The 26,277-nt window shown below is 40.4% G+C and overlaps 1 protein-coding gene across 12 annotated transcripts in view; it reads left to right on the forward strand.

Annotated features, from left to right (window-relative positions):
* LOC124135050 (histone deacetylase 4-like) overlaps positions 1–26,277 on the forward strand; it is a 156,595-nt gene that overhangs the window by 63,010 nt on the left and 67,308 nt on the right. For 8 of the 12 annotated variants that reach the window (XM_046500217.2, XM_046500227.2, XM_046500218.2 and 5 more), the window contains one exon: positions 9,379–9,441. The exons of 1 other annotated variant lie outside the window; for it this stretch is intronic. In XM_046500217.2, coding sequence (XP_046356173.1) covers positions 9,379–9,441 — 63 coding nt within the window. Of the gene's footprint in view, positions 1–1,111; positions 2,281–9,378; positions 9,442–21,786; positions 22,281–26,277 lie in introns of those variants that run through there. 3 more of the 12 variants (XM_046500220.2, XM_048389202.1, XM_046500224.2) reach the window with 3 other exon arrangements.

Raw genomic sequence — 26,277 nt, forward strand, 5'->3', positions numbered from 1 at the left:
TCGCGGCTATTTTGCGTCTCATTGCATTCTCGCACACTTGACTGATTACAATGAACCATTTCAAAGAGAAACTCGATGCATTAAGAAAGCATATTATGAAAGAATACCATGCTTTGTTTAGTTGAGAGAGAGAGTTGGAGGGGAAGGAGGTACTGAATAAAAGTTTAAACATTACAATTTAAAAAATAATTTTAGAAAATAAGATCTATATTTTTTTGTCAAAGGTATTTTGGTTATTAATTCTGATTCCTTAAATGTCATCAAATAGAATTATAGAAAGCACTCCCATAGTACAGTATAACATCAAATAGAATTATAGAAAGCAGTCTCTTAGTACTTAGTACTTAGTCTTTCTTAAAATATCTATTTGATATTTTGTCTGTGTCTTGTACAGTCGACAACTCATTTCAAAATGGGGGGCACGGGTGGCCCAGTCGTCTAAGGTGCCGCGATCGCTGTGCAGAGTTTGGGAACGCCAGAAACCTATGATTGTGGGTTCGAATCCGGGTTCGCCCCGATTATGTTTCTAGGTTTGTCAGCACCATACCCGTGCTCGTGGGTTTCACCGAAGTGGTAAACATCTGAAACCTGCATCACATCAGGCTTTCCTCCCACATTAAGCTGACACACTGTAATATAACTGTAATACCATTAAAAACGGTGTTAAACCCAACTCACTCACTCACTCATTTCAAAATGTGTTTATGATTCCGTGGGGATGCTTCAAGATGCATTAGGACTGCAACTATCAATTTACAATTGCTGGTCATTCCTCATAACAGGCACTGGCTATTTCATGTTATATATGTATATACTATTAAGACCGGTGAAGATCCGGGGTAGAATAGATCTTCAGCAACACATGCTTGCCATAAAAGGTGACTATGCTTGTCGTAAGAGGCGACTAACGGGATTAGGTGGTAAGGCTCGCTGACTTGGTTGATGCATGTCATCGATCCCAATTGCGTGGATTGATGCTCATGATGTCAATCACTGGATTGTCTGGTTATTTACAGACCGCTGTCATATAGCTGCAATATTGCTGAGTGCGGCGTTAAACAATAAACAAACATACAAACAAACAAATATACTATTAAAAAAAAGTCAAGGACCACTGATTCTGCCATTCCATGCCAGATTAACTATAGTAATATAAAACAATCACGTGGGCCTTAACTTTGTTTTTGTAGTATACATTTATTGTATTGCTGTTTGACGAATAGTTTGTGAAGTAAGCTCCAGATGTAAAATATCTGTAATTATCATAACAGGAGCAACGATGTGAAGCCTTCAAAAGCTTGAAATGCATTATTGCTTTCGGAAAAGGTGGGGTTTAATCTGTTTCTTGAAAGAGTCCAAGGATGGTGCCAGTTTGATTTCTAGCGCAAGATATCCATTCCCGAGATATTGCTACCAGTGTTGTGAAACATGACCTGTTAGTGTCTACTGTGTGGGATGCAGGATTGTGGCTATATGTATCAGGGTAATAGATGTAGTATCTTATCTATAGGGATCTGACACTGGAATTCAAACATGGAGGAGTATACGATGCTGAAGGGGATTATCAGGAGACATGACTCCCTGAGATGTTGCTCCCGTGAACTGAAACATGGGTCTGAAATAGCCACTTCAGGTTATTTATAGATTTATTGAAACATAATTGTAATAATGATCGGCTATTTTTACCAGCATGATTGTTATGGAGACATTTGCCTCTGTGGAAACCATCCTTATTTACCCAAGACCAGTTTTCTTGATCGATTTGAAGGGTTGTTGTTTCCTTTGCTGCATGAATTAGACTAGTTTCGCGTTCAAGGCGGCAGTAGGAGTATTGATTTTTTCTTCAATCCTCTCTAGGCTCACTCCATCTTGTTTCTTGGGAAAGGTCACAGCGCTATTTTTAGCCTCTTCACCCAATAATAGACCAGAATATGGCAGCTGGAGGATTCCATTTAGAAAATGGAAAAGGGGGGTCAGGATGGGGTGTGGCAGCATATGGAAGAGTCCATTCCAGCCTGGCAATTGCAGCAAATCTCATTAGTGTTCTGTTGACTCTGGTTGTATGTTGTAAACAGCAGATCGGTTTAGAATTTTCTCTAGCTGCCTCCAAAAGTGGGTCAGTGTTTTTGTGGCGCTCCCTTCCTTGTTGTGAAATGGGCAGCTCCAGTTAAAAGACTGATGGACCAGTATTAGATGGGTGCCAGCTCTGTATGTTGTGTGTCAGAAACTACATGTAAATGGTGGATGTATCAAGCTGCTTTGAGGAGGGAGCACCTCTGGGTAAGTACGAGGGAGGGGTACTGGGGTAGAGACGGGGTGAGGTTGTCTGTATATACATGCTGAGGAGGGAGCACCTCTGGGTAAGTACGAGGGAGGGGTACTGGGGTAGAGACGGGGTGAGGTTGTCTGTATATACATGCTGAGGAGGGAGCACCTCTGGGTAAGTACGAGGGAGGAGGGGTACTGGGGTAGAGACGGGGTGAGGTTGTCTGTATATGCATGCTAAGTGTTGTTAAACAAGTGCTGTTTGTTGATCTGCGGAGGAAGATGTATAGATGTATACTCCTTATTGGAGAGAGAGAGAGAGAGAGAGAGAGAGAGAGAGATATCCACTAAAAAAGCTGTTAATATAACAAGAATGAGGAGAGTGAGAATATTGAGGAAATGGAAGACAGAGAAAAGAAGGAGATAGAGAATGACAGGATGACAGGAAAGAAGAATGACAGGAGAAGAAAGAAAAGAAGAAGAAAGGAAAATAAAGAGAAAAGAATGAGAATGGAGATAGAGTTTCACTTAAAAGAAGTTGTTAATATTATTTGACAGTAGCATCTTTCATAGTTACAAGCATAGGGGATGGTGTTAGGGGGGCTTGGTGTGGATGTTGGTGTGGATGTTGGTATGGTGCAGTGGCAGTGTTGGTAGAGGGATTAGTGTAGGTGGTGCTAGGCGAGGGGTGCATGGGGACTAGGTGAGTGAGGGTGACACTATTGATACTGGCTTATGTGGTGGAGAAAGATCAAGCACTGCAGTAACAGAAGAAACATTATTGGAGGAGTTGTAGGCCTAGTGGTACAAGGAGCATGAGGTTGTTATATTTAGAGATGTTGCGTGAGTCAGGAGAGTGTTGAAGTAGGTGGAAGTAGACAGGGATGGCGAGCAACCCAAACGGTACCGCTGAGTTGAAAACATGACACCCTTTACTATATATACCTGTGTACCGCTGAGTTGAAAACATGACACCCTTTACTATGTATACCTGTGTACCGCTGAGTAGAAAACATGACACCCTTTACTATATATATACCTGTGTACTGCTGAGTAGAAAACATGACACCTTTTACTATATTTACCTGTGTACTTCTGTGTAGAAAACATGACACCCTTTACTATATATACCTGTGTACCGCTGAGTAGAAAACATGACACCCTTTACTATATATATACCTGTGTACTGCTGAGTAGAAAACATGACACCTTTTACTATATTTACCTGTGTACTTCTGTGTAGAAAACATGACACCCTTTATTCTATATATACTAGGGCTTACGATTCACTCGCGTATTCGGTGAATGGAACCCTATCCATTTATGAATTGAATTCGTCATTCGTGGCCACTAGAATCGAATATTTATGAATATGCAAGCATATGCATTTACATAACAAAATACCTATAAGAACATATTTTATGTATAAAAGACAATACTCTTATACTATTTAATTTGACAGTATTGTGGTCACTGGTCATTGTTGCATTTGAGCAGATACTAGTACCTGGATAAGTGCAGTATATAAATGAATAATATATTAATAATATATTAAAAATTAACAAACCATGTCAAATAATTCATGTTGTTGTTGCCTCACTGAACATGCTGAATATGACAAATAATACATCAACTTCTGACGTGTTATTGTATTTGTGAATTAATATTCGTATTCGTTACCCTATATTCATGATACGAATCGTATTCGCCTCATAGTGTATTCGTTGCAGCCCTAATATATACCTGTGTACCGCAGAGTAGAAAAACGTGACACTCTTTACAATATATATACCTGTGTACTTCTGAGTGGAGATATATATACCCCGTGAATGACTCAAACAGGTCAGCTGTACTACTAGAGCTGGAATAGCTTGCACTAAAGTCTGGTGCATAACAATACTCTGTGCTATGATACTTGTTGTGTACTGATACAAAATGATGCAAGCATTGGGACTGGTCATTTATTAAGGTAGGGCTGGGTGGGGTGGGGTGGGGTGGGGTGGGGAGCCGTTGACTAAAGCATACTATCCATAGACCCCCACCCCAACCAATTTTAGCCTTACTTAGAACTCCAACTTCTAAATGCCTATCAAAGAAGTTATTCATCGTCATCATGGAGACGTGGCAGTCTCAACCATCAACCGACTCACTTGCTTGATACCTAAACCGAAACATCGCTCTTAATTGTAATAAAGAAGTTGTTCTTCCATAAATTCTTATCCTTACAATTCATTTTATTTGTTAGAAATGTATCTTGACATCACCATCGAAGTACATACCCAGATCTGTATCATGTCGTGACAAAATGTTACGCAACAGCCCCCTGTGACAACTTGAAACTGTGCACAGGCTTCCAGTGTAGGCCGAACCTGTTGGTGTATGAGTTAGAAGCACTCAAGAACTAATGGAACACCAGTCTAATAAGCTGGGTTGTTTAAGCTGGGCTAATAATAGTCCATATGTTAACACTGAAACCTAGTGATATGATGGCAGGAGACAAGATGAGGCTCTTGAAGTGTAGTTGACACGGACTGGCATGGAAACAGTGATACCATGGAGTAGTCTGTCTTACAGACCCTGATACATTTATATCAACTACAGCCCATGCAAGTCTGTAATGTTTGGCAAGTCTAGATTAAATCTGAAAATGAAGAGAATCACTGGGCTCCCTTTCTATTAGATTTTTATTAAGATAACTGAACAACTGTTTTTTTCTGTACGATATGTTCATTTCAGAGACTATATGTTAGTCTAACCATGGAGAGGAGGGTGGATTGTTACCTGGTTCAATCACTTGGGGAAGATTACTTGCAAAGCAACACACTGCCAACTGTTTTGTCATATGTCTGTAATGAGCTCCCAACAACTCATCAATAATTTGTCAAGAGGGGATGAATCATGATGTCGAATCTGGGGGCGGGGGCGTGACAATTCCATTAATCTGCTTGTCGAAGATATCCGTGACATTTATCTGAAATAGAAGAAGTGGTCTCTAAAAGGGTTGTATAATAAAAATAAGGATTTCTGAAGATATTATTTCTTTCTTGAAAGTGCATTTTTTCCCCCATGGACTCAGGCCTTTGATTCAGCTGTGCCATTGGGGAGCTAAGCAGTAAGAGTGTTGGCAGTCACACGGAGACCGGAGTTTCATTCCCAATGTGGTACTCTGTGTAACGTCAGTTCTTCATGTCCCCTCTTGTACTATTCCTGGAAGAGGTGAGGTGAAATTGGGTTTAACGTCGCATCCAAGATTATTGCACTTAAATAGCGACGTGCATGCACATGTATGTGTGTGTGTGGCTGCTTGTACTAGTCCGGACTGATGCCGATTTATAGTGCTAGCTCACTGAGATACCATGCCGCAGTTTAACATGGATACCCCACTCAGACACAGTATACTGACTCTGAGCTGACCAGTCCTTGTTTTAGCCCTTTAATGCCAAGCGCCAGACAGGGTAACAACAAGTACCATCTTTTAACGTCTTTTGGTATGACGCGGCCGGGGATCGAACCCTGGACCTTCCACTCTCCTTCTATCTCCATTCTCATACTTTTCACTTTATTTTCCTTTCTTCTTCTTTTCTTTCTTCTCCTGTCATTCTTCTTTCTTGTCATCCTGTCATTCTCTATCTCCTTCTCTCATTCTTTTCTGTCTCCCATTTTCTCTATCTTCCACTTCCTCAATATTCTCTCTCCTCATTCCTCTCATATTAACAGCTTTTTTAGTGGATATCTCTCTCTCTCTCTCTCTCTCTCTCTCTCTTCGCAAGACAGTTACTTGGCTGAAGAGACATTTCGAAATTTTTGGTACCGTTAAAGGACAATGGATACTGACGTTTTTGAAGTCACTTAACTGATGTCATAGTCAACATTGAGATATCAGGGGTGGGACAAGATCTTCAAGATCATACGAGGGGTGGGGCAGAGAAGTAGGTGGGTTGGGGACAAGATCTTCAAGATCATACAAGGGGTGGGGCAGAGAAGTAGGTGGGGTGGGGACAAGATCTTCAAGATCATACAAGGGGTGGGGCAGAGAAGTAGGTGGGGTGGGGACAAGATCTTCAAGATCATACGAGGGGTGGGGCAGAGAGGGAGGTGGGGTGGGGGACAAGATCTTCAAGATCATACGAGGGGTGGGGCAGAGAAGTAGGTGGGGTGGGGACAAGATATGTGATATCATGTGGGGCCTGGGGAGATATTTGTCGTGACACAAATCACAAATTGTGTGGCAGTGGGCACAGCATAGGTAATGCTGTGTTCTTCTCACTGTGGAAGAATTATGTAAGGACGTGTTCATGTCAAGGTGTGAATTCTGAAATGTGATTACTTTAAAGTCCATGGACTTTATGTGATTATGTTGTTTGATGATCAGACTTATTCTTGCTGTTAATGGTTGTTGACAAGAGTAATTTAAAGTTAATTGTAGCATAGGGCTTGTTTAATTATTATCGTATATGACCCAATTTCATTAATTTAATGGTTTACAGAGTTTGTCTTTTGGTGCCATTTACTCAGTCTATAACCAAACCAATGTTTCATGCCAACTGCTTCAACTGGATTGTGTGGACATTTAGACATTTATTTCTGTGTTTGCTTGCAGTTTCTTGAATTATAGTAGTTTCGTCAACAGTGTCTTTATCTGCTCTCTCATTCATGAGTAAGGGGCACGGGTGGCACAGTCGTCTAAAGAACCGCGATTCGCTGTGCAGAGTTGTGTCCCTTGGGCACGCCAGAAACCTATGATTGTGGGTTCGAATCCGGGTTCGCCCCGATTATGTTTCTAGGTTTGTCAGCACCATACCCGTGCTCGTGGGTTTCACCGAAGTGGTAAACGTCTGAGACCTGCATCACTTTGGGCTTTCCTCCCACATTAAGCTGACACGTCGCGATATAACTGGAATACTGTTAAAAGCAGCGTTAAACCCAACTCACTCACTCACTCTCTCATTCATGAGTGACTGATAGTTCTTTATGGATAACATGGACAGACAATTTTTAAAACTTTGTTTACCAATCCACCAATTTAAAAAAATTGAAATGTGAAAAAAAAATATTTGAAAATGAAAACCATTGTTTTCTTTATTCCTTTGAGCAGATATATAGTAAAATGTAGAAGCCAAACTCATTTAGTATCACTGTCAATATAAATAAATGATTAAAAATACTATAATTAAAACCTTTTTAACCTGTCCCAAAAACCCTGGACCTCATTTTTTCTTCCTACCTACTTAGCATTTTGAGGAAATCAAAAGAAATATTTGAAAATGGAATTTTATTTTTATGATTTATTTACCTAATGACCTAAGCTTTTGGGCCGAAATCAGTAAGATACCAAAAGCATTGGTTTGTATCAGCTTGTATGTACATAATGAACAGGAAAATATTTCCATTCTTGTCTGGGCAAGTACTTCAGTCAGGTTGTGTGTTGCGAAATAATGTTGGCTAGAATACAATACTCTGGTCCAAAGTGTCTTGGCTTACTTTGATATAGGATGCTTGTTGATGGGGGAAACCTTACAAGTATTTGAACACTTAACACACTTTCGCTTTGCTGCTCCATTGGAAGGAAGTCGCTTGAATTCAAATGTCGGGACATTTGACATATTTTAGTTCCTTTTTTGATCTCAGTTAAGAAAGTGATCAGACAAGTAAGGATGCTTGTCCTCGGCAGAATAGAATCATATGACAATTTCATTCTTACTAAATAATGAACTAGAATTGAATTATGGTTCACCTCAATCTTCTTAAGAATATGAAATTAGAACAAAACAGAACTGGACCTAGTGCCACAAAGCAATCTTTGCACTAAGACAATCATAACTCCCATTCTTGACATGACATTCATAGCACTGAGATCAAGTAATAGAAATAAAAACATTTTAATAGAGACAAATTTTGGGAATGAGGTGATTTGAGGCTATACCTATTTTTTTCTTTCTTTCCCATCTGCCCGCCCACCGTGAATTTTCATTCTGACATAAAATACGAAAAGTTTTCTTATCACTATGTTCCCTGCCGCTGTGGAAATGTATCCCCCGATGTGATAAAAAAAAATACCCCTGCCATTGCAGACTCATAAAATCCTCAGGTCAGCTTGATCTTTCTTCAGATATGTTTATAAAGAATTTGTTTCCGAAGCAAACCGACTCATTGTACGTCATTAATTAATGTAACGACTGGTACCAATTGTTCTGAACTTTAAAATGTCATACATAAGTTACACTATTGGTGGAATTTTTTATATATATATTTTTTAGCTTTTATTATTATTTCCCCCGCCCACCCTCTTGCTGGTTGGGGTTGGAGATAAGAAGCAGCACATATGACACTTTGTTTTTAGGCACATGAGCTCTTAGTGTTTGTGTGAACGTGTCTCTCTCTTGAGCAGTGTCCTAGTCACTACACTGTCTCCTAGATAAATTATAAAAGGGGATTTGGGGATGGGAGTTTGGGGACCAAGTAGTTGAGGTATTTCTCTCAGTGCCAGAGTGAGTGAGTGGGTTGGGTTTAACGCCTCTTTTAACAGTATTCAAGTTATATCACGGCGTGTCAGCTTAATGTGGGAGGAAAGCCCGAAGTGATGCAGATCTCAGACGTTTACCACTTCAGTGAAACCCATGAGCATTGGTATGGTGCTGACAAACCTAGAAACATAATCATGGTGAACCAGGATTCGAACCCATAATCATAGGTTTCTGGTGTGCCCAAGGGACGCAACTCTGCACAGCGAATCGCGGCGCCTTAGACGACTTGGCCATCTGTGCCCCCTCCATACCAAAGGCCTGAGTTCGATTCTTCACATGTGTACAATATGTGAAGCCTGTTTCTGGTGTCTTCTGCTGTGATATTGCTGGGCTGTTGCTAAGAGAGGCAATAAAATATACTCGCTCATATTCGACCATCCAACCTTTTTGGTACCCTGATGGATAGTTGATAAATTAGGACCCGTTCCCCTTTGCAACATCCCACAGGTTACCATGACATCACAACATTATGTCTGATGGTGAACATCTTCACAGAATGCTTTTTTTCTTACGTTGATTCAGTTTTGTATTTGACGATGTTGCAATGGTTCATGGTGTTATATTATCGTGTTTGTTTGTGTTGTTCCAGACACAATTGGCTCCCATGAAATAGCCATGGAAATTAACAGCTTTACAAATATGGGCAGAAGAGGTAAGAGTTATCTCCCTTTATAGATGTTGCCATTTCCACCGCATGCCAGCCCAGAGGTAATGTACAACATGAGAGTGAATTCTGGCATGTATTAATGTGATCCCACTTGGCCATGTAGAGAGGATGCTAGGTCAGTATTTGGCTGTCGGTGACACTAGTTCCAGCGAAGAAACACTTGAGTCCTGCACCTAGAGGGTGCCACCCACGTTGCTTCAAGTCACCAAACCTTGTGACACACCATTTTGTGGCTTGATCCGTGAATGACTGCATGGGAAGTATTGATTAGAATCTGTTTACTAAAAGTCAAACAACCCTGTTATCACTCGCCTCACTCGTGCATGGAGAAGCTTGTGGTATCTAGTTACAGGTATGATACTCCACTCCCCGTATATTGAGTCCTGTGAAGAGAACATGCTCAGCAAATTCAACTCCTTGAGAAGGGACGACATTTTATTTCTGTTCCAAACATTTTGTCCACCGTAAAAGTATTTGATTTTGATTTTTAAATGATAAATTTGATAGTCTCTGAATTTTTAATTTAAAGCTTTGATCTTTCAGGATATTTTATTTTACAAAAGATTATTGATTTGATTTAAAAAGGATATATTTGACAGTTTCTGAATTTCCGTCTGTCACTTATACATAGAAAGTCAGTAATTTGGATTCGGATGATGTGCATGTGCTTGATGGGATTATGTGTCTAGAGTGGGACTATATTAGGGCTTGGATGAGTCAAAATTTACTAACCGGGTACCCAACCCCCTATTACCCTACCCTACCCTACCCTACCCTACCCTACCCTACCCTACCCTACCCTACTCGGGTACCCGCTGTAGGTCTCGAGAGATAGGTATAAAATGTCAGATAGGAAACAATTGACCATACTCCTGTCACAGTGTATTTAGATCCACATATGTACCAATCTGGTCATGCATACACTGAAGTTTTATCTTTATGCAAACAAAGTCAGAAGGAATGTGTGCATAGTCAGAAAGAAATGAGAAACATTTGTCATTTATAGTGTAACCATAGAGTTCAAGATAATTTTGCCATTAAACAATATAATCATGTGACTAGCCTGTGGGTACCCGGGTCCTACTCAGTACCCAGCCGACCCGATTACTCGAGTTACCCATCCCAGCCCAAGAATGTGTGTGTCCGGCTGCTTGAAGGTGTCATACAAATGTGTCTGTTGCCATGTTAGCTTTATTTCAATAACAGTACGTATCTCCATAGGCTGTTTGATATTTGAAATATTTGATATATTTGATAAATCTTGGTACTCCTATCTAAAGATGAGTAGTTTGTGTGATGTCAGTTCCTTACCCCTCTTGGACATGTGAACTAACTGTTGAGTGTATCTTGACTAGCATGATGGTATGGAAGGACTTGTAATCACATACAAGTAATGTTACAATTTATCCTGTAATGGGTTGGTTTCTTGACGGGATAAAGCAGCTATGGTCATAAATATGCAAATAAAAGAAGTCTTGTTGGTACTACTTTCAGTGTTTTCAAACAAACGTAGCTTTGCCCTTGTCTAGGGTTGATTGAGTAAAATTTGACCATCAAGTTTTTGATAAGTAACTCGGATAATTGTTATGATCAAATAATAGTCTAAGATACCCAAACCAGCTTTGGCTGGTGGACCTATGGAATGCTGTGAAAGACAATCACTGACAAAGATATGGCGTTTTTTTAAATATTTTCTTTGAAAGGTTAAACATTGATGTAATATATTAATGAGTACATTCCAGGAAAACTTGTGATGTTTAGGTACTGTATGGCAGAGATTTTGCTTTCAATTTGGAATTTAAGAATTACATTACATGATAAGGAGGTTAATACGCTTGTTTGTTCTGGGATAACAAGCGAGATAATCTGTATTTATTGTCTGTGTGTTTCTACCTTTGTGTAAAAATCCATACAGCGTAATAACGATTGCCGTAATTGTTGATGTACAGTGTAATGACGTGACAATTGTAATGACTGCCTGTTGATTTCTCATGGACAATGCCAGCTTCTCAACGTTGGTTTCAGTACAGAATAGTATAGCTGAGTCAGTATAGAAGCCTCTACTACTTTAATAGTAAAGCTGAGTCAGTATAGAAGCCTCTACTACTTTAATAGTATGGCTGAGTCAGTATAGAAGCCTCTACTACTTTAATAGTATAGCTGAGTCAGTACTGAAGCCTCTACTACTTTAATAGTATAGCTGAGTCAGTATAGAAGCCTCTACTACTTTAATAGTAAAGCTGAGTCAGTATAGAAGCCTCTACTACTTCAGTAGTATAGCAGAGTCTACCCTGTGGTTTGAGACCCATGAAGATCCGGGGTAGAATAGGTCTTCAGCAGCTCATACTTGCCATAAAAGGCGACTGTGCTTGTCGTGAAAGGTAACTAACGGATTTGGGTGGTCAGGTTCGCTGCATGTCATCGTATATGTATGGATATCAATCACTGGATTTTCTGGTCCAGACTTGATTATTTACACAGACCGCCATCATATAGCTGGAATATTACTGAGTGCAGCGTTAATCAAACAAACAAACAAACAAAACCCGGTGGTTTGATCCCTGGCTGCATCAACAGCTGAGTCCACATCATGGTCCAGTGGATAGTCCGGACTAGTACAAGCAGCAGACGTGTGCATGCTTGTCGCTATATAAGTGAAATAATCTTGAGCGCTATGTTAAACCCCTTTTCACGGCATCTCACTACAGCTGATTATAAAGTGTCATTGATAGAGATTATTTCATTCGTGTGTGTTTTTTTAAACACAACAATTATGACACTTTTCATAAAGTCGATGTCACTCATTCAATAATCTCTAGATTGTTCGTACCCGGCAACTTATGCACAGCTGGAAAGCAGTTACCTTCATATATCTTTAAAATTTTATTTGCTATTACAATCTAAGCAGTTATCTTTGACAAAGCAAATATTGTCCGATTTCGCAAGTCAGATTTCAGGACATTCAGATCCTTATTGTAGGGAAGTCTGTCGTTAAAGCATTTGCTCGTAGCACAAATCCTTGGTTCAATTGTCAACATGGATAAAATGTGTGAGGTTTGTGGGTGTTTTATTAGTCTGTCTTACAGACCCTGATGCAAATATATCCAATACAGCCCATGCAAGTCCATAATGTTTGGCAAGTCTAGATTACTGCAGTATCAGGAATGAAGAGAGTATCTGTGCTCCTTTTTATTATATTTTTATTAAGATAATTAAACAACTGTTTTTTTCTGTACGATATGTTCTAGTGTTTTCTGCGTACACTGATTAGTACTGCAGCACACGTTTCAAATGATAAACATATTGTAATATGTTTTCTGTGTTATGCTATATTGGGTAAAAATAATACAACAGGTTTTGTTATTATTGGTATCTTTTTAACCTAATATCTACATAAAAAGTCATTCCAAATGATGTTTCCTTTAGAAATTGATTGGCAAAACATTAGAAACACAGAAGTGATTTTTCTCTCATGTTCTTATCTCCCCTGTATCCATGACTACAAAATAACAGTGACTGACCATGTTGATTAATATATAGAAAATAGGATCTGCATGTCCAATCAGTGTCAATCACTCTCAATATTTTCGCTCCTAGTATATTGCAATACGTATCGCAGAACAAATACCTGTATCCTATATATTATCAATACAAATCTTTTACAATAAAGCAGTTACTATACGCAACTATACGTAACCCTGACTTCCCCCCACTTCGCACAGTGGTACCATATTTCCTACTGACCTCTATCAAATGTAGTACAGTCCCAGACTATTCTGAGATTCTGCGATCGCCAAAAAATCTGCTGAAAATGTAACTTACCATAAAAATAATAATATTTGCTTTTTTTTATCAATACACCAATTTTGATTATTTTCAAGCTTTTCTACAGAAATGTCCTCAATTGATGCCCAAACATATAATATGCGATTGAAACATACAAAATATGAATCCTACAATAAAACAAAATTTGAAATATATCATTCTCACTTTTTAATGTTTACATGGTATACGACTTCAGAAATAAATGTCAGACACATGTCAGAGATTAGAATGTATAAATGAGTTTGTATTAATGTAGGGGAAATATTATGCTTTAACCTCAGAATTTTGTAATTTTAGATGCAGATTATTGGTAATTTTAACACAGAATTCGGCTTGGGACTGGTATTTCATGCAATGCTAAACATCTGTCTGTCTCGAAATTCACACTGCAATAACTTTATTGTATATATTCCGATGAATCTATTTTTAACAATTATTGCCTAGCTGGAATTGCTTTGATGTATAACACTTTGTTATACTCCACAGTGCAGGTAATATGTATCATGTTTCAGTGTTACTGCCTCAGTTTGAAAGGAATGTAGATGTCAAGTTGAGCTTTCCCTTTTCCCTTGTTATTGTAGCGGAATCTTAGGGTCGTCTGTGAGACTTGTGACTGAAATTGACATTGGCCTGTTATGGTCTGGGGTCGATCAGGTAGCCTAGTGGTTAAAGCGTTCACTCAACATGCTTAAGACCCAGGTTCGATTTCTGACATGGGTACAATGTGTGAAGCCCATTTCTGGTGTCCAATGCCGTGATATTGCTGGAATATTGCTAAAAGCAGTGTAAAACCATACTCACTCACTCACTCACTCACTCATTGCTGTTTTATGACTGGAATTAATGCTCCTTAAGAAGACAAACTCACTCACTCACTCAGTCAGTCACTTAATATCCCTTTCTTCTTCAAAACCTCCCCCTTCCTCTCCTCTCCCTCTCAAAGGCTGTGCTGTTTCACTAATTTATGTGGGCGGGTCTACAATCATTGCGACATCACAGGAATAAACTTGGTGGAGACAGTATTCCAGAAAAGGATACTTCCCAGTCCAATATAGCCTGTCTCCCTGCTGCCACAGCTGATGTGGATCATGAAGTCTTTTATGTTCTGTGGGCAAGGGTGGCTGAGTCGTCTTAGGTGCCACAATTCACTGTACTTAGGTGCGTCACTTGATCACGCCAGCATTGTGGGTTCGAAACCTGGTTCACCCGATTCATGTTTCCAGGCTTGTCAGGACCATACCCGCCCTGAGACCTGCATCACTTCAGGCTTTCCTCCCACATCAAGCTGACACACTGTGATATAACTGAATATTGTTCAAAGCGGCATTAAACCAAACCCACTCACTCATTGCAACATTAGTGGAATAATCTCAATAAAGACAATATTCCTTTGATGGTTACTTACAGTTCAAATTAGCCTGTCTCCCCTCCCAGCATCAAATGTAAATCATGAGATCTTATACAATAAACTACGTTTATAACAAACTCAAAGGGACCACTGATTTTATTTCATTTTATCCGTCAGTTCATTATAAGCGTGTTCGTTATAAACATAGTTCACTGTATGTTGTTTGAGTTGGCTGAATAACGGCAACTTCTTGACGTCTTCAGCCCAATACATGATCAGGCAAAACAAATCCCATCTTTTTTTTCAATTAAAAAGTAGGCAAATGTTTGTGGAACAGAAAGTAGACAATGGGCAATTATGATATTGTGGGCTTTGTGTTGACAATACCTTAGGGAAAGTATGGTCAAAGTTAGGGCTGGGGCGAGTCCAAATTTACTACTACTACTACTACTACTACTACTACCACTACTACTACTACTGGGGCCCCTTTTTACCTGACCCTACACGGAAACCTGCTTTAGGTCTCAAGTTGTGTACAAATGCCGATTGGGAATCGTTTTTTCGGAGCCAAAGCCAACTATGTCAGTATGCGTATTAAACAATCTGATCATCAATCCACTGAAGTTGACTGAAGCTTCATCTTTACCCAAACATGTAAAAGTCAGAATGAATGCGTGCTTAGTCAGAAAGAAATGCGAACATGAGCAACTTGTTGGGTAACCATGGAGTTTTCTTGTTATTATCATTAAACACTACATCACATGACTAACCACGGGTCTGGGTAGTCCTGTGGCTGCATGGGTCCTCGGCTGGACACTCCTGACCTGAGTATGCGAGTTACCCGTCCCTGCCCTAGTCAGATGTAGTCGCTGTGTCTTTCTCAAACAGCCCTGAACTGGGATATATCAAACTGAAGCCTGCTGTTGATCACTAGCTGTTGTTTGCAAAGCTCACTCAGGGCCTGTTTTCAGCAAAGCGAGCCCTCAATCTGTGTGAGAATAGGATAATATTTATAATTAGAGCATATGGTTCATGCACTTTGCATTTACTGAATGAGCTTTTTAAAGTGACTTCATTCACTTAAGACATTAAGAGTGCAGCTTTTAAGTCATGGCCTATTTGCAACACAGTATCTTCCGGCGCAGTGTTGAAATATTCACAGTTTTTAAGTGTCAGTCTTTTTGTTTAGAAACATTTCTTCTTAATTTACTATCAGACCGATATATTTTAGTACCTAGCAAGTTCTGTTGGCATTTCTGCATCACTTATGTCCATGTAGGTGATGCATACTTCGTTAAACATCCCATGAATATCTCATGAGTAACCTATATAAATCCTTATCTTGAATAAAGTACATGAACCATGTTGCCTTATTCATTGTTTGAAGGTGGGTTAAAATTTTGACATAATTGGTGGGATAGGTAGCCATTTGATGTGGAAATGATGATGGCAGTGAAAGGGAGGTAACTCTAAATCTGAATTTTTAATATTGAATAGAATATGTTTGATCACTTTAAATATGTGAATATTTCTGAAGTTTTGTTTGTTTGTTGTTAACGCCGCACTCAGCATTATTCCAGCTATATGACGGCGGTCTGTAAATAATCGAGTCTAGACCAGGCAATCCAGTGATTGACGTCATGACCATTGATCTACGCAATTGGGATATATATATGTCTTTTGGCTGATGTTAAAGGGGGATGCTTAGCATTGCAATTATTTATTTTCTTTCTGATACATTTGTTTTCCTTTGAAACTGTGTTTGTGTTCCACATTTTGTAAGTTGAAACACTCTGACATCAAAAGAACATAAAGGTCCGATTACAGCAATATCCTCTTTGAAGTGGGGCCACGAGTGGGCCAGTCATCTTAGGCGTCTCAGTTCACAATGCAGAGTTGCTTCCCTTGGATGCACCAGAAAACTGAAACCTGTGATTGTGTGATTGAATCCTGATTCGCCCTGATTATGTTTCGAGGTTTGTCAGCACCACACCCATTCTTGTGGGTTTCACCAAAGTGGTAAAAGTCTGAGACCTGTATCTCGTTAAGCTTTCCTTCCACATTCAGCTGCGATGGGGCGGTTGGGTAGCCTAGTGGTTAAAGCGTTCGCTCGTCACACCGAAGACCCGGGTTCGATTCCCGACATGGGTACAATGTGTGAAGCCGAATTTCTGGTGTCCCCGCTGTGATATTGCTGGAATACTGCTAAAAGCGTCGTAAAACCATACTCACTCACCCCACATTCAGCTGACTTAACCCAACTTGCTCACTCACTCACCCACTGAAGCAGGCTTGTCTGACAAACACATGCTTCCAGGACATGGTTACCCGTAAAGATTCCGGGGTAGAACAGGTTTTCAGCAACCCATGCTTGCCGTAAAAGGTGACTATACTTGTTGTAAAAGGCGACTAACGGGATCAAGTGGTCAGGCTCACTGACTTGGTTGATGCATGTCATCGATCCCAATTGCGTGGATCGATGCTCATAATATCAATCACTGGATTGTCTGGTCCAGACTCAATTATTTACAGACCGCCGTCATATAGCTGGAATGTTGCTGAGTGCGGCGTTAAACAACAAACCAACCAACCAACCTGACATTTTAACATTCAATATTGGAGTTATGACAAGGACCCCTGATTTTCATTCTAAAATTGGAACACAGTTAATTCCCAAGATAGCCGAGAAATCGAGGCCTGTTTAAACCATTTGATCAGGGCCCTGACAGGAACTTGAGTAGTCTGTCTCCCACACCCTGGAGAATTTCTTTAGTAAGTTCGGGGGCACGGGTGGCCTAGTCGTCTAAGGCGCCGCGATTCGCTGTGCAGAGTTGCATCCCATGGGCATGCCAGAAACCTATGACTGTTGGTTCGAATCCCGATTTGCCCCGATTATGTTTCTAGGTTTGTCAGCACCATACCCGTGCTCGTGGGTTTCACCGAAGTGGTAAACATCTGAGACCTGCATCACTTCGGGCTTTCCTCCCACATTAAGCTGACACGCCGTGATATAACTGGAATAATGTTAAAAGCGGCTTTAAACCCAACTCACTCACTCACTCACTTTAGTAAGTTCAACTTAAGTCTAGAATGATTTGACAAGTATATATCTGAGTACTTGATGTGTATTCGAGTCTCCGAGCTGGTAGTCCTGCACCATGACTGAGGAATATATTTATTTTATGAAAAAAAAATAATCTAGATATGTATACAAAAGCAAGTCTCGCCAGCTCTAGCTAGCTCTCTGAAATCAGAATCGGAAATTTTTTTGGTTTAATTTTAGAGTCAAGAAGGGTATTGTGTAATATAAGATTTCAGAGACTAAATGTTAGTCTACCAAGCAGGGTTCGTGTTTAAATAGACTCAAGTCCTACGTCAAGGACGCAAGTACCCAAACAGGGGCAATAACTCATGTGGCAGACATGGGAGAGAAATGGATCACATTTTGACAAAAATGATGCTAAACATAAAATTTCAATCGTGTGATCAAGTTCATTTTTTTATTCCGCGGAGCAAACTCACGATGATGACCTTCATGTTGTGCAAGCAATGTGTTCAAGTCAGAGTTTTATGTAAAACATGCTTTTCAGTTGAAGATGATGTGAATTTAATGGGCCAGATGGATAGGTCATTAAATTTGAGTTCAAACATGACTTGCCTGAAGACTTAAGTGCGTTGGTTTTGAGTTTCAAAGATTAGATATGTAGATACGACAGGCATGACAGGCAGACAGATATCCAGCCCCTTCATCACTAATCTAGGTCAAGTGTAGGTGCCTATATTTAGACTATTAAGTCAACTAGGCCCCCAAGACAGTCATTTGTATGGAAATATTTGTGATAATACTTTCATAGGTTTCTATCTTCACTGCTGATTATTAACATGGCTTATGCTTTATTATTGCTGGAAGACATGTGTCAAGGAACTGTCTCATGCTGGCACGGCGTGAAATGTGTATAAACGGTTCTCCTTGAATGGTTTTAGGTCAACTGATTGACGTCATTGAGAGCCCAACCCGGAATCTCCCCTGTTAATATGAGTGTTGTATTGCCGGTTGTTATCCACCAGCTCTCAGGGCATTGCAATGTCAGCTCACACGTTCAGCTCAAATGCCAAACTTATGTAAAGTACTGTGAGCTGGGTGAGTGTATAGGTACTATTAAACTCCTTCCTATGCTGCTATGAGGATCTTGAGATTTGTGTCCGCCTATTTATTTGATTATGCACAATCATGTTAGAAAAATTGTATGTGTCTCAATGGGGGTCTGTTGACATATAGTCGTCATTTTTTATTTGATATTCTAACGAGTATGTTCCTTGGGGAGATTTGGGGCTGCAGCCTTGTTGTTTAAGTGTGTACAAGTTGAATAACTATTTCCGTAACATTTGTGTATTTTTGTCTCTTGTTTCAATTGCTTTCCTACCAAAAATAATATCTTTGTCACATATTCACTTTCTTCCTCTCTCAATCAAACCCATTTCCTCACTCACTCACTCACTCACTCACTCACTCACTCACTCACTCACTCAATCACTCACTCACTCATCCCCCTTCCATCCATCAACATCACTTACTTGACCACCTCCCCACCATCCATCTATGTCACTCACTTGACCACCCACCGACCACCCATCTACGTCACTCACTCGACCACCTCCCCACCATCCATGTCACTAACCTCGACCACCTACCCACCATCCATGTCACTCACTCGACCACCTCCCCACCATCCATCTATGTCACTCACTTGACCACCCACCGACCACCCATCTACGTCACTCACTTGACCACCTACCAACCACCCATCTACGTCACTCACTTGACCACCTCCCCACCATCCATGTCACTAACTCGACCACCTACCCACCATCCATGTCACTAAGTCGACCACCTCCCCACCATCCATGTCACTCACCCGACCACCTACCAACCCCCCATCTACGTCACTCACTCAGCCACCTACCCACCACCCATCTACGTCACTCACTCGACCACCTACCAACCACCCATCTACGTCACTCACTTGACCACCTACCAACCACCCATCTACGTCACTCACTCGACCACCTACCCACCATCCATGTCACTCACTCGACCACCTACCCACCATCTACGTCACTCACTCAACCACCTACCCACCACCCATCTACGTCACTCACTCAACCACCTACCCACCATCCATGTCACTCACCCGACCACCTCCCCACCACCCATCTACGTCACTCACTTGACCACCCACCGACCATCATCTACGTCACTCACTCGACCACCTACCCACCATCCATGTCACTCACTCGACCACCTACCCACCATCCATGTCACTCACTCGACCACCTCCCACCATCTACGTCACTCACCCGACCACCTACCCATCATCCATGTCACTCACCCGACCACCCACCAACCCCCCATCTACGTCACTCACTCGACCACCCACCAACCCACCATCTACGTCACTCACTCGACCACCTACCCATCATCCATGTCACTCACTCGACCACCTACCCACCCCCCATCCATGTCACTCACTCGACCACCTACCAACCACCCATGTCACTCACCCGACCACCTACCCACCATCTACGTCACTCACTCGACCACCTACCAACCATCCATGTCACTCACTCGACCACCTACCCACCATCCATGTCACTCACTCGACCACCTACCCACCATCCATGTCACTCACCCGACCACCTACCCACCATCCATGTCACTCACTCGACCACCTCCCCACCATCCATGTCACTCACTCGACCACCTACCCACCATCCATGTCACTCACTCGACCACCTACCCACCATCCATGTCACTAACTCGACCACCTACCAACCACCCATATCACTCACTCGACCACCTACCAAGCACCCATCTACGTCACTCACCCAACCACCTACCACCCATCTACGCCACCTACTCAACCGACAGCCAAAATAAATTAAAAAAATTATGAAAAGATTGGATTAAAAAACCTATTGACATAACTGCACTGAATGTGTCATTTATCCAGCTTCATGTATAAGACCTAACAATTATTAACAATCATGTCTTTGTGAAATTGTAGTACACTCTATATTTAGAAATCAGCTTCTAGAAACATGTCTCATTCAAAGTCCATTTTTTTCTTCTGCCTTTATGCATGTTTTAAAAATAGTGAGCGGTAGTTCAATGACGGGTTGGTGAATGGTGTCTGTTTGCTAGGATTGAAACTTGTTGTATGATGTAGGTTAATGTATGTGTAAAAGCCTAGTGCTGAGGAACAAGCTACAAGTTCCACTCCATTGCTCAGTGTCCCCGGACATAGGCTGCTTCACTGTGTCGTGAGTGACACGGCTCAACCTTATTGTTTTCACATACACAGTCGTGTGCGTCATTTAATTGAGGAACTCTTTTCCTGTGTGTATTCGTGGAATCTCTCAAGGCCATAAAGACACGTTGTTTGTGCAGTGGGTACTATAAGCAGTTGGATTATGTGTATGCAAGCAGGATAGAGAGACCCATCTGCCCTGAATGTGTTTATGTATTTGTTGTTCACTTAAGTTCGGGGTGTTCAGACACACATTGGATGGCACTCGTGTTGCATGTACTTCAATGTGATTGGATTACATAGCATTTGCAATTTGATTGGTAGTTGGCTACAGTTGGGACTACTCGGAAGACAACTCATTTCATACATATCTACATTTGACGACACTGGATATTTTACTCGGGACATTGATGAATGTTGGATATTGGACTCGGGACATTGATTAATTTTGGATATAGGAATCGAGACATTGATGAATTTTGGAAAGTTGGAGATTCTTTCAGTGGTGTTTAGTTGGAGGTGATAGCAGACATTGTTTCCATAAAGTCCTCCTGTGTTTTAAATCATTGTGATCTTGAAATTTGGCGTAGCTGATCTTGTACTTGAGATATTTTAAAAGTGCAAAGTTCCGCTTGATAAGTGTTTGTTGGTGTTAACCTTGTTTCTTCGTATGAAACAGCCTTAAGAAGTATTCGTCTTATCAGTTGGCACTGATGTCTGTTGGGAAGAAATCATAGTGATTCAAATTGGACATTTTTCAGTTGAAACTGAATTGGTTAATGGCCTCTAAAAGTTATGGCTATTGCTATATAAGCAGTGTATTCTGTTGATATTAAAAGCATTCTGTAATACATTGCTGTTTATCTAAAATATTAGGTAATAAAAAGAATTGAGTTTGAAGTTAGACCCTGTGATAAAAAATCTGTTAGGTTTGGTTAAAGCAAACATTTTACACACTAATGATAATTCCAACTTGTCTCCTAAAGGGATTAAAACATTTAATCGTCAACTATGAAGTCTGTGATGGGGTGAGTGTGTGTGTGAGTTGATGGGACCTTCTACATGCTGTACATTCTACACCAGGGCTACAGATTCTGTATGTGGGAGCTGTAGCGTCCGTCATTGTTGCCTTGTGTCGGAATCATTTCACTGTGTGCTTATACCAACCTGCAGTGGAGCTGGGTTTTTTCGCAGCACTTGATCAAATTCCAACTTTTAGTGATAACCTCTTTTATCTCTGCAAAACACAACCGGATTGAGAATCTGTTACACAAGATCCATCAAGTACTGCACGATGTTGAATGGGAACTATTCACCATGGGCGTATTGTCCATTCCCTGTGTGTAAGTACATTGTTTTATATGGAAATAGTTCATGACAATATATTTCTGTTTTCATTGCTGTTTTCTGACTTTGGTTTATTAAGAAAAGAATCTGATTTAAGAAGCAATTGTTTAATGGCAGGTTTTTATGGATTTTTAAGGTACAAAAGAATGTGCTATTAATATCTAAAAATATGTTTGATTTAATTCAAAACTTGTGAGTAATATTTTGGAATCATCTCACGAGATATAGGACTGATTAACAACAAAATAATTGTAATGAAATATTTAGAAAATGTATTATTATATGTGTGTCTCTTAAATCAAAGTCTAAGATAGCTGCTTATTGCTTTGGTAAGACTTGTGTCTACTTGACTTGTGGCACAGCTAAGAAATCAATGAAATTTGTAATTTTTAATGACAACAACTTTTTCATTCATAACATTTCAGTACGCATTTGGAAAGCGATAGGTCTAGGAGAAGACTTGTGTGCTAAGTTTACAAGTATGACCGAATCTCCATGTGGGAAGAGCAGTGTATATTTACTCATTCAGATGTGTCATATGTTGAAGAGGCCACTGTTGATGGGGTACAACATACTCTTACACACAGCTTAGAGAACAACCCAAAGAACATACAATGTTTTTATATGACTGTAGTTAATCTGTCACGCCTTGACATATTAACTATAGTCATATAAAACCAAATTGGGTTTTTAACTTTTTTTATTTAGTAAATATGAATTTGTTGTTTCCATTTCTAAGAGATAAAGATGGGTCAAATGTGATATAAAAACACTGTTAAAACACAACAGTAGTACCTTTCTTGACATTCATTTAGTATTCAATGACTTATTATTCATTTGGAGCAAAATAATGGGTTTTAAATGTTGACAATTTATGGAGGCAATTTATGTCAGAAATTTTTATTTTTTTTTAATTATGTCTTATGTCATGTGACCATTAAAACCATTTGCAAGTGTTTTTCCTGAAAACAAAAGGTGGTGAAAAAATCATGGTACAATATTAGAGATTAATAATATCTTATAAGGAAGAGAATTTATTGACATCAACTTCTTTATTATGAGGAACACAACGTTTCGGAGTATATGCTACTCTTTCATCAGGTATTTTTCATCAATAATATCTCAATTATCTCTTTAAAATCATTGGTAAAGTCAGGTCATGGGTGGCCCAGTTGTCTAAGGCGCAGCGATTTGCTGTGCAGAGTTGCGTCCCTTGCATCCCAGAAACCTATGGTCGTGGGTTCGAATCCCGGTTCGCCCCGATTATGTTTCTAGGTTTGTCAGCACCATACCCGTGCTCGTGGGTTTCCCAGAGGTGGTAAACGTCTGAGACCTGCATCATTTCAGGCTTTCCTCCCAATTCATGCTGACACGCCGTGATACAACTGGAATTCTCTTATAAGCAGTGTTAAACCCAAATCACTCACTCATTCATTCATTGGTAAAGTCAATGTGTTTTCATTCAGTTCAAATACACACACAACTCCATCGTAACTACAGAGTTATGAATGTTGTACATACTGTATGACTGTAGATTTATTTGACGCATACTACAGGGAGTGGACTTTCTCGCGGGAATCAGTGAGCAAAAAGTTGTTTACCTGTGTTAAGCCAAGTGCCCCGAGGCTGGGAGTCTGTGTTTGACATGGTATCAGTGTATGACAGGTTCCGCCTTTGAAGATGAGCAAGAAATGAGCTTATTTAAAAACACTTCATTTCAGATTGTGATCACGTCTCGTTACCTTGTTTACATCCTTGTCCAATGGGGCTAGGAGCTTCCCAACCTGGTAGCATTCCCCTTAGGTGTTGGTAGAGGCGTGGGTCACGATCTAATGGGAGCCTGAACTAACAGGATATGGGCTTTACCTTGAATTAAAAGTCTGGGGACGGGGACCCCCATAATCAATTTCAAGGGTCCTTACAGGAAAGAAGAGAGCCCTGTAAAGTTTGTTTTGGTTGTTGTTTAACGCCGCACTCAGCAATATTCCAGCTATATGATGGTGGTCTGTAAATTATTGAGTCTGGATCACACAATCCAGTGATTGACATCATGAGCATCGATCCATGACTGACCTCGCCTTTTACAGCAAGCAGGTGTTGCTGAAGACATAATCTATCCCGGATCTTACGGGTTCCCTGTAAAGTAATAGAATGGTGTACTGTAGTGTTCTAGGATCACTTTGTACAAGGTGGCCGTGGACTGTAAGATTTGATCATCATTACAGGAGCTTTGTATTTCTTGTCAAGAATTTGGTACAATTATATTGCTGTTTGTCCTGAGGGATACACTGTGTTTGTTTTCTGCGTCCATCCTATACACTTGTGAGAACTAGATACACATTTCTCCCATCGTTTAGAAGCCTACAAGGAGTACATGTAGGGCTGGGACGAGTCCAAATTGACTACCCGGGTACCCAACCCCCTATTACCCAACCCTACCCGGGTCCCTGCTGTAGGTCCCAAGAGATAGGTACAAAATGTCTGATTGGGAAACGTTTGACCGTACTCCTGGCAACATGTATTTAGATACAGGTTTAAAATGAGCTGGACATTGCATACACTGAAGTTGACTGAAGTTTTATCTTTATGCACACATATGAAGTCAGAAGGAATGTGTGCAGAGTCGGAGAGAAATGTGAACATTTGTCACTTTTAGTGTAACCAAAGAGTTTTAGATAATTTTTGCCATTAAACAATATAACCACGGGTCCGGGTAGTCCTGTGGGTACCCGGGTCCTATTCAGAACCCACCCGACCCGAGTACCCGAGTTACCCGTGTTATTTCATTGTTGAACAATTATGATGATGATGTCAAGCCATTGTTCTTGAGTTGATTCTGATCCAGGAATTTACTGGCCATTCTCAATATGGATTTTAAGAAGTAAAACTGATGCAACTTTAGGTGGTAATGAAATTTATTGAGAAATAATATATCAGCCATAACATAGTCTGAGTTGGAGAAATCACTTGAAACTGTTGAGGCAGGAAGTAAAATCAACATGTCAGTTTTTGGCTTGTTGATTCTACTTCCAGAAGCAACAGATCCTCATGATTTCTCCATTACAGAAATGTTACGATAAACAAGCTGTATAACAGGGGACTATGTAAGTATGTGAGTTATGATGTCATTAATATAAATAAGCAGAGGTTGTCCGTATTTATCTTTAGCTGGACATGTTATACTTTCATGCTAATGTCATGTTGTTCAATTTTATAAATTAAGATATCTCTGTTGATGATAAACAAATTGTTTAGTTTGTTTGTGTGATAATCCGGGGTAGAACAGGTCTTCAGCAACCCATACTTGACGTAAAAGGCGACTATGCTTGTTGTAAGAGGCGACTAATGGGATCGGGTGGTCAGGCTCGCTGACTTGGTTGATGCATGTCATCGTATCCCATTTGCGTGGATTGATGCTCATGATGTCAATCACCGGATTGTCTGGTCCAGCCTCTATTATTTGCAGACCGCTGTCATAAAACTGGAATATTGCTGAGTGTGGCGTTAAACAACAAATAAAAAAAAACAACAGTACAGCCCTGGAGCAAGGCTAGGTATTTCCATTTATGGTCATAACCATGATCGGTATCATGAGCCCTTCATCTGAAACATTATCACATCTGTATCTGAGAGTCTGGTGATGATGAATGCAAATATTGATCCTTGTTGGAATACAATTGCCAAAAGTACAATAGGCATTGTGTACATGTATGCTTGTTGTAAGAGGTGACTAACGGGATCAAGTGGTCAGGCTCGCTGACTTGGTTGATGCATGTCATCGTATCCCATTTGCGTGGATTGATGCTCATGATGTCAATCACCGGATTGTCTGGTCCAGCCTCTATTATTTGCAGACCGCTGTCATAAAACTGGAATATTGCTGAGTGTGGCGTTAAACAACAAATAAAAAAACCAAACAGTACAGCCCTGGAGCAAGGCTAGGTATTTCCATTTATGGTCATAACCATGATCGGTATCATGAGCCCTTCATCT

Source organism: Haliotis rufescens, unplaced genomic scaffold, assembly GCF_023055435.1.
Source record: "Haliotis rufescens isolate VD_foot unplaced genomic scaffold, xgHalRufe1.0.p SCAF_10, whole genome shotgun sequence".
Classification (NCBI taxonomy): Eukaryota; Metazoa; Mollusca; class Gastropoda; order Lepetellida; family Haliotidae; genus Haliotis; species Haliotis rufescens.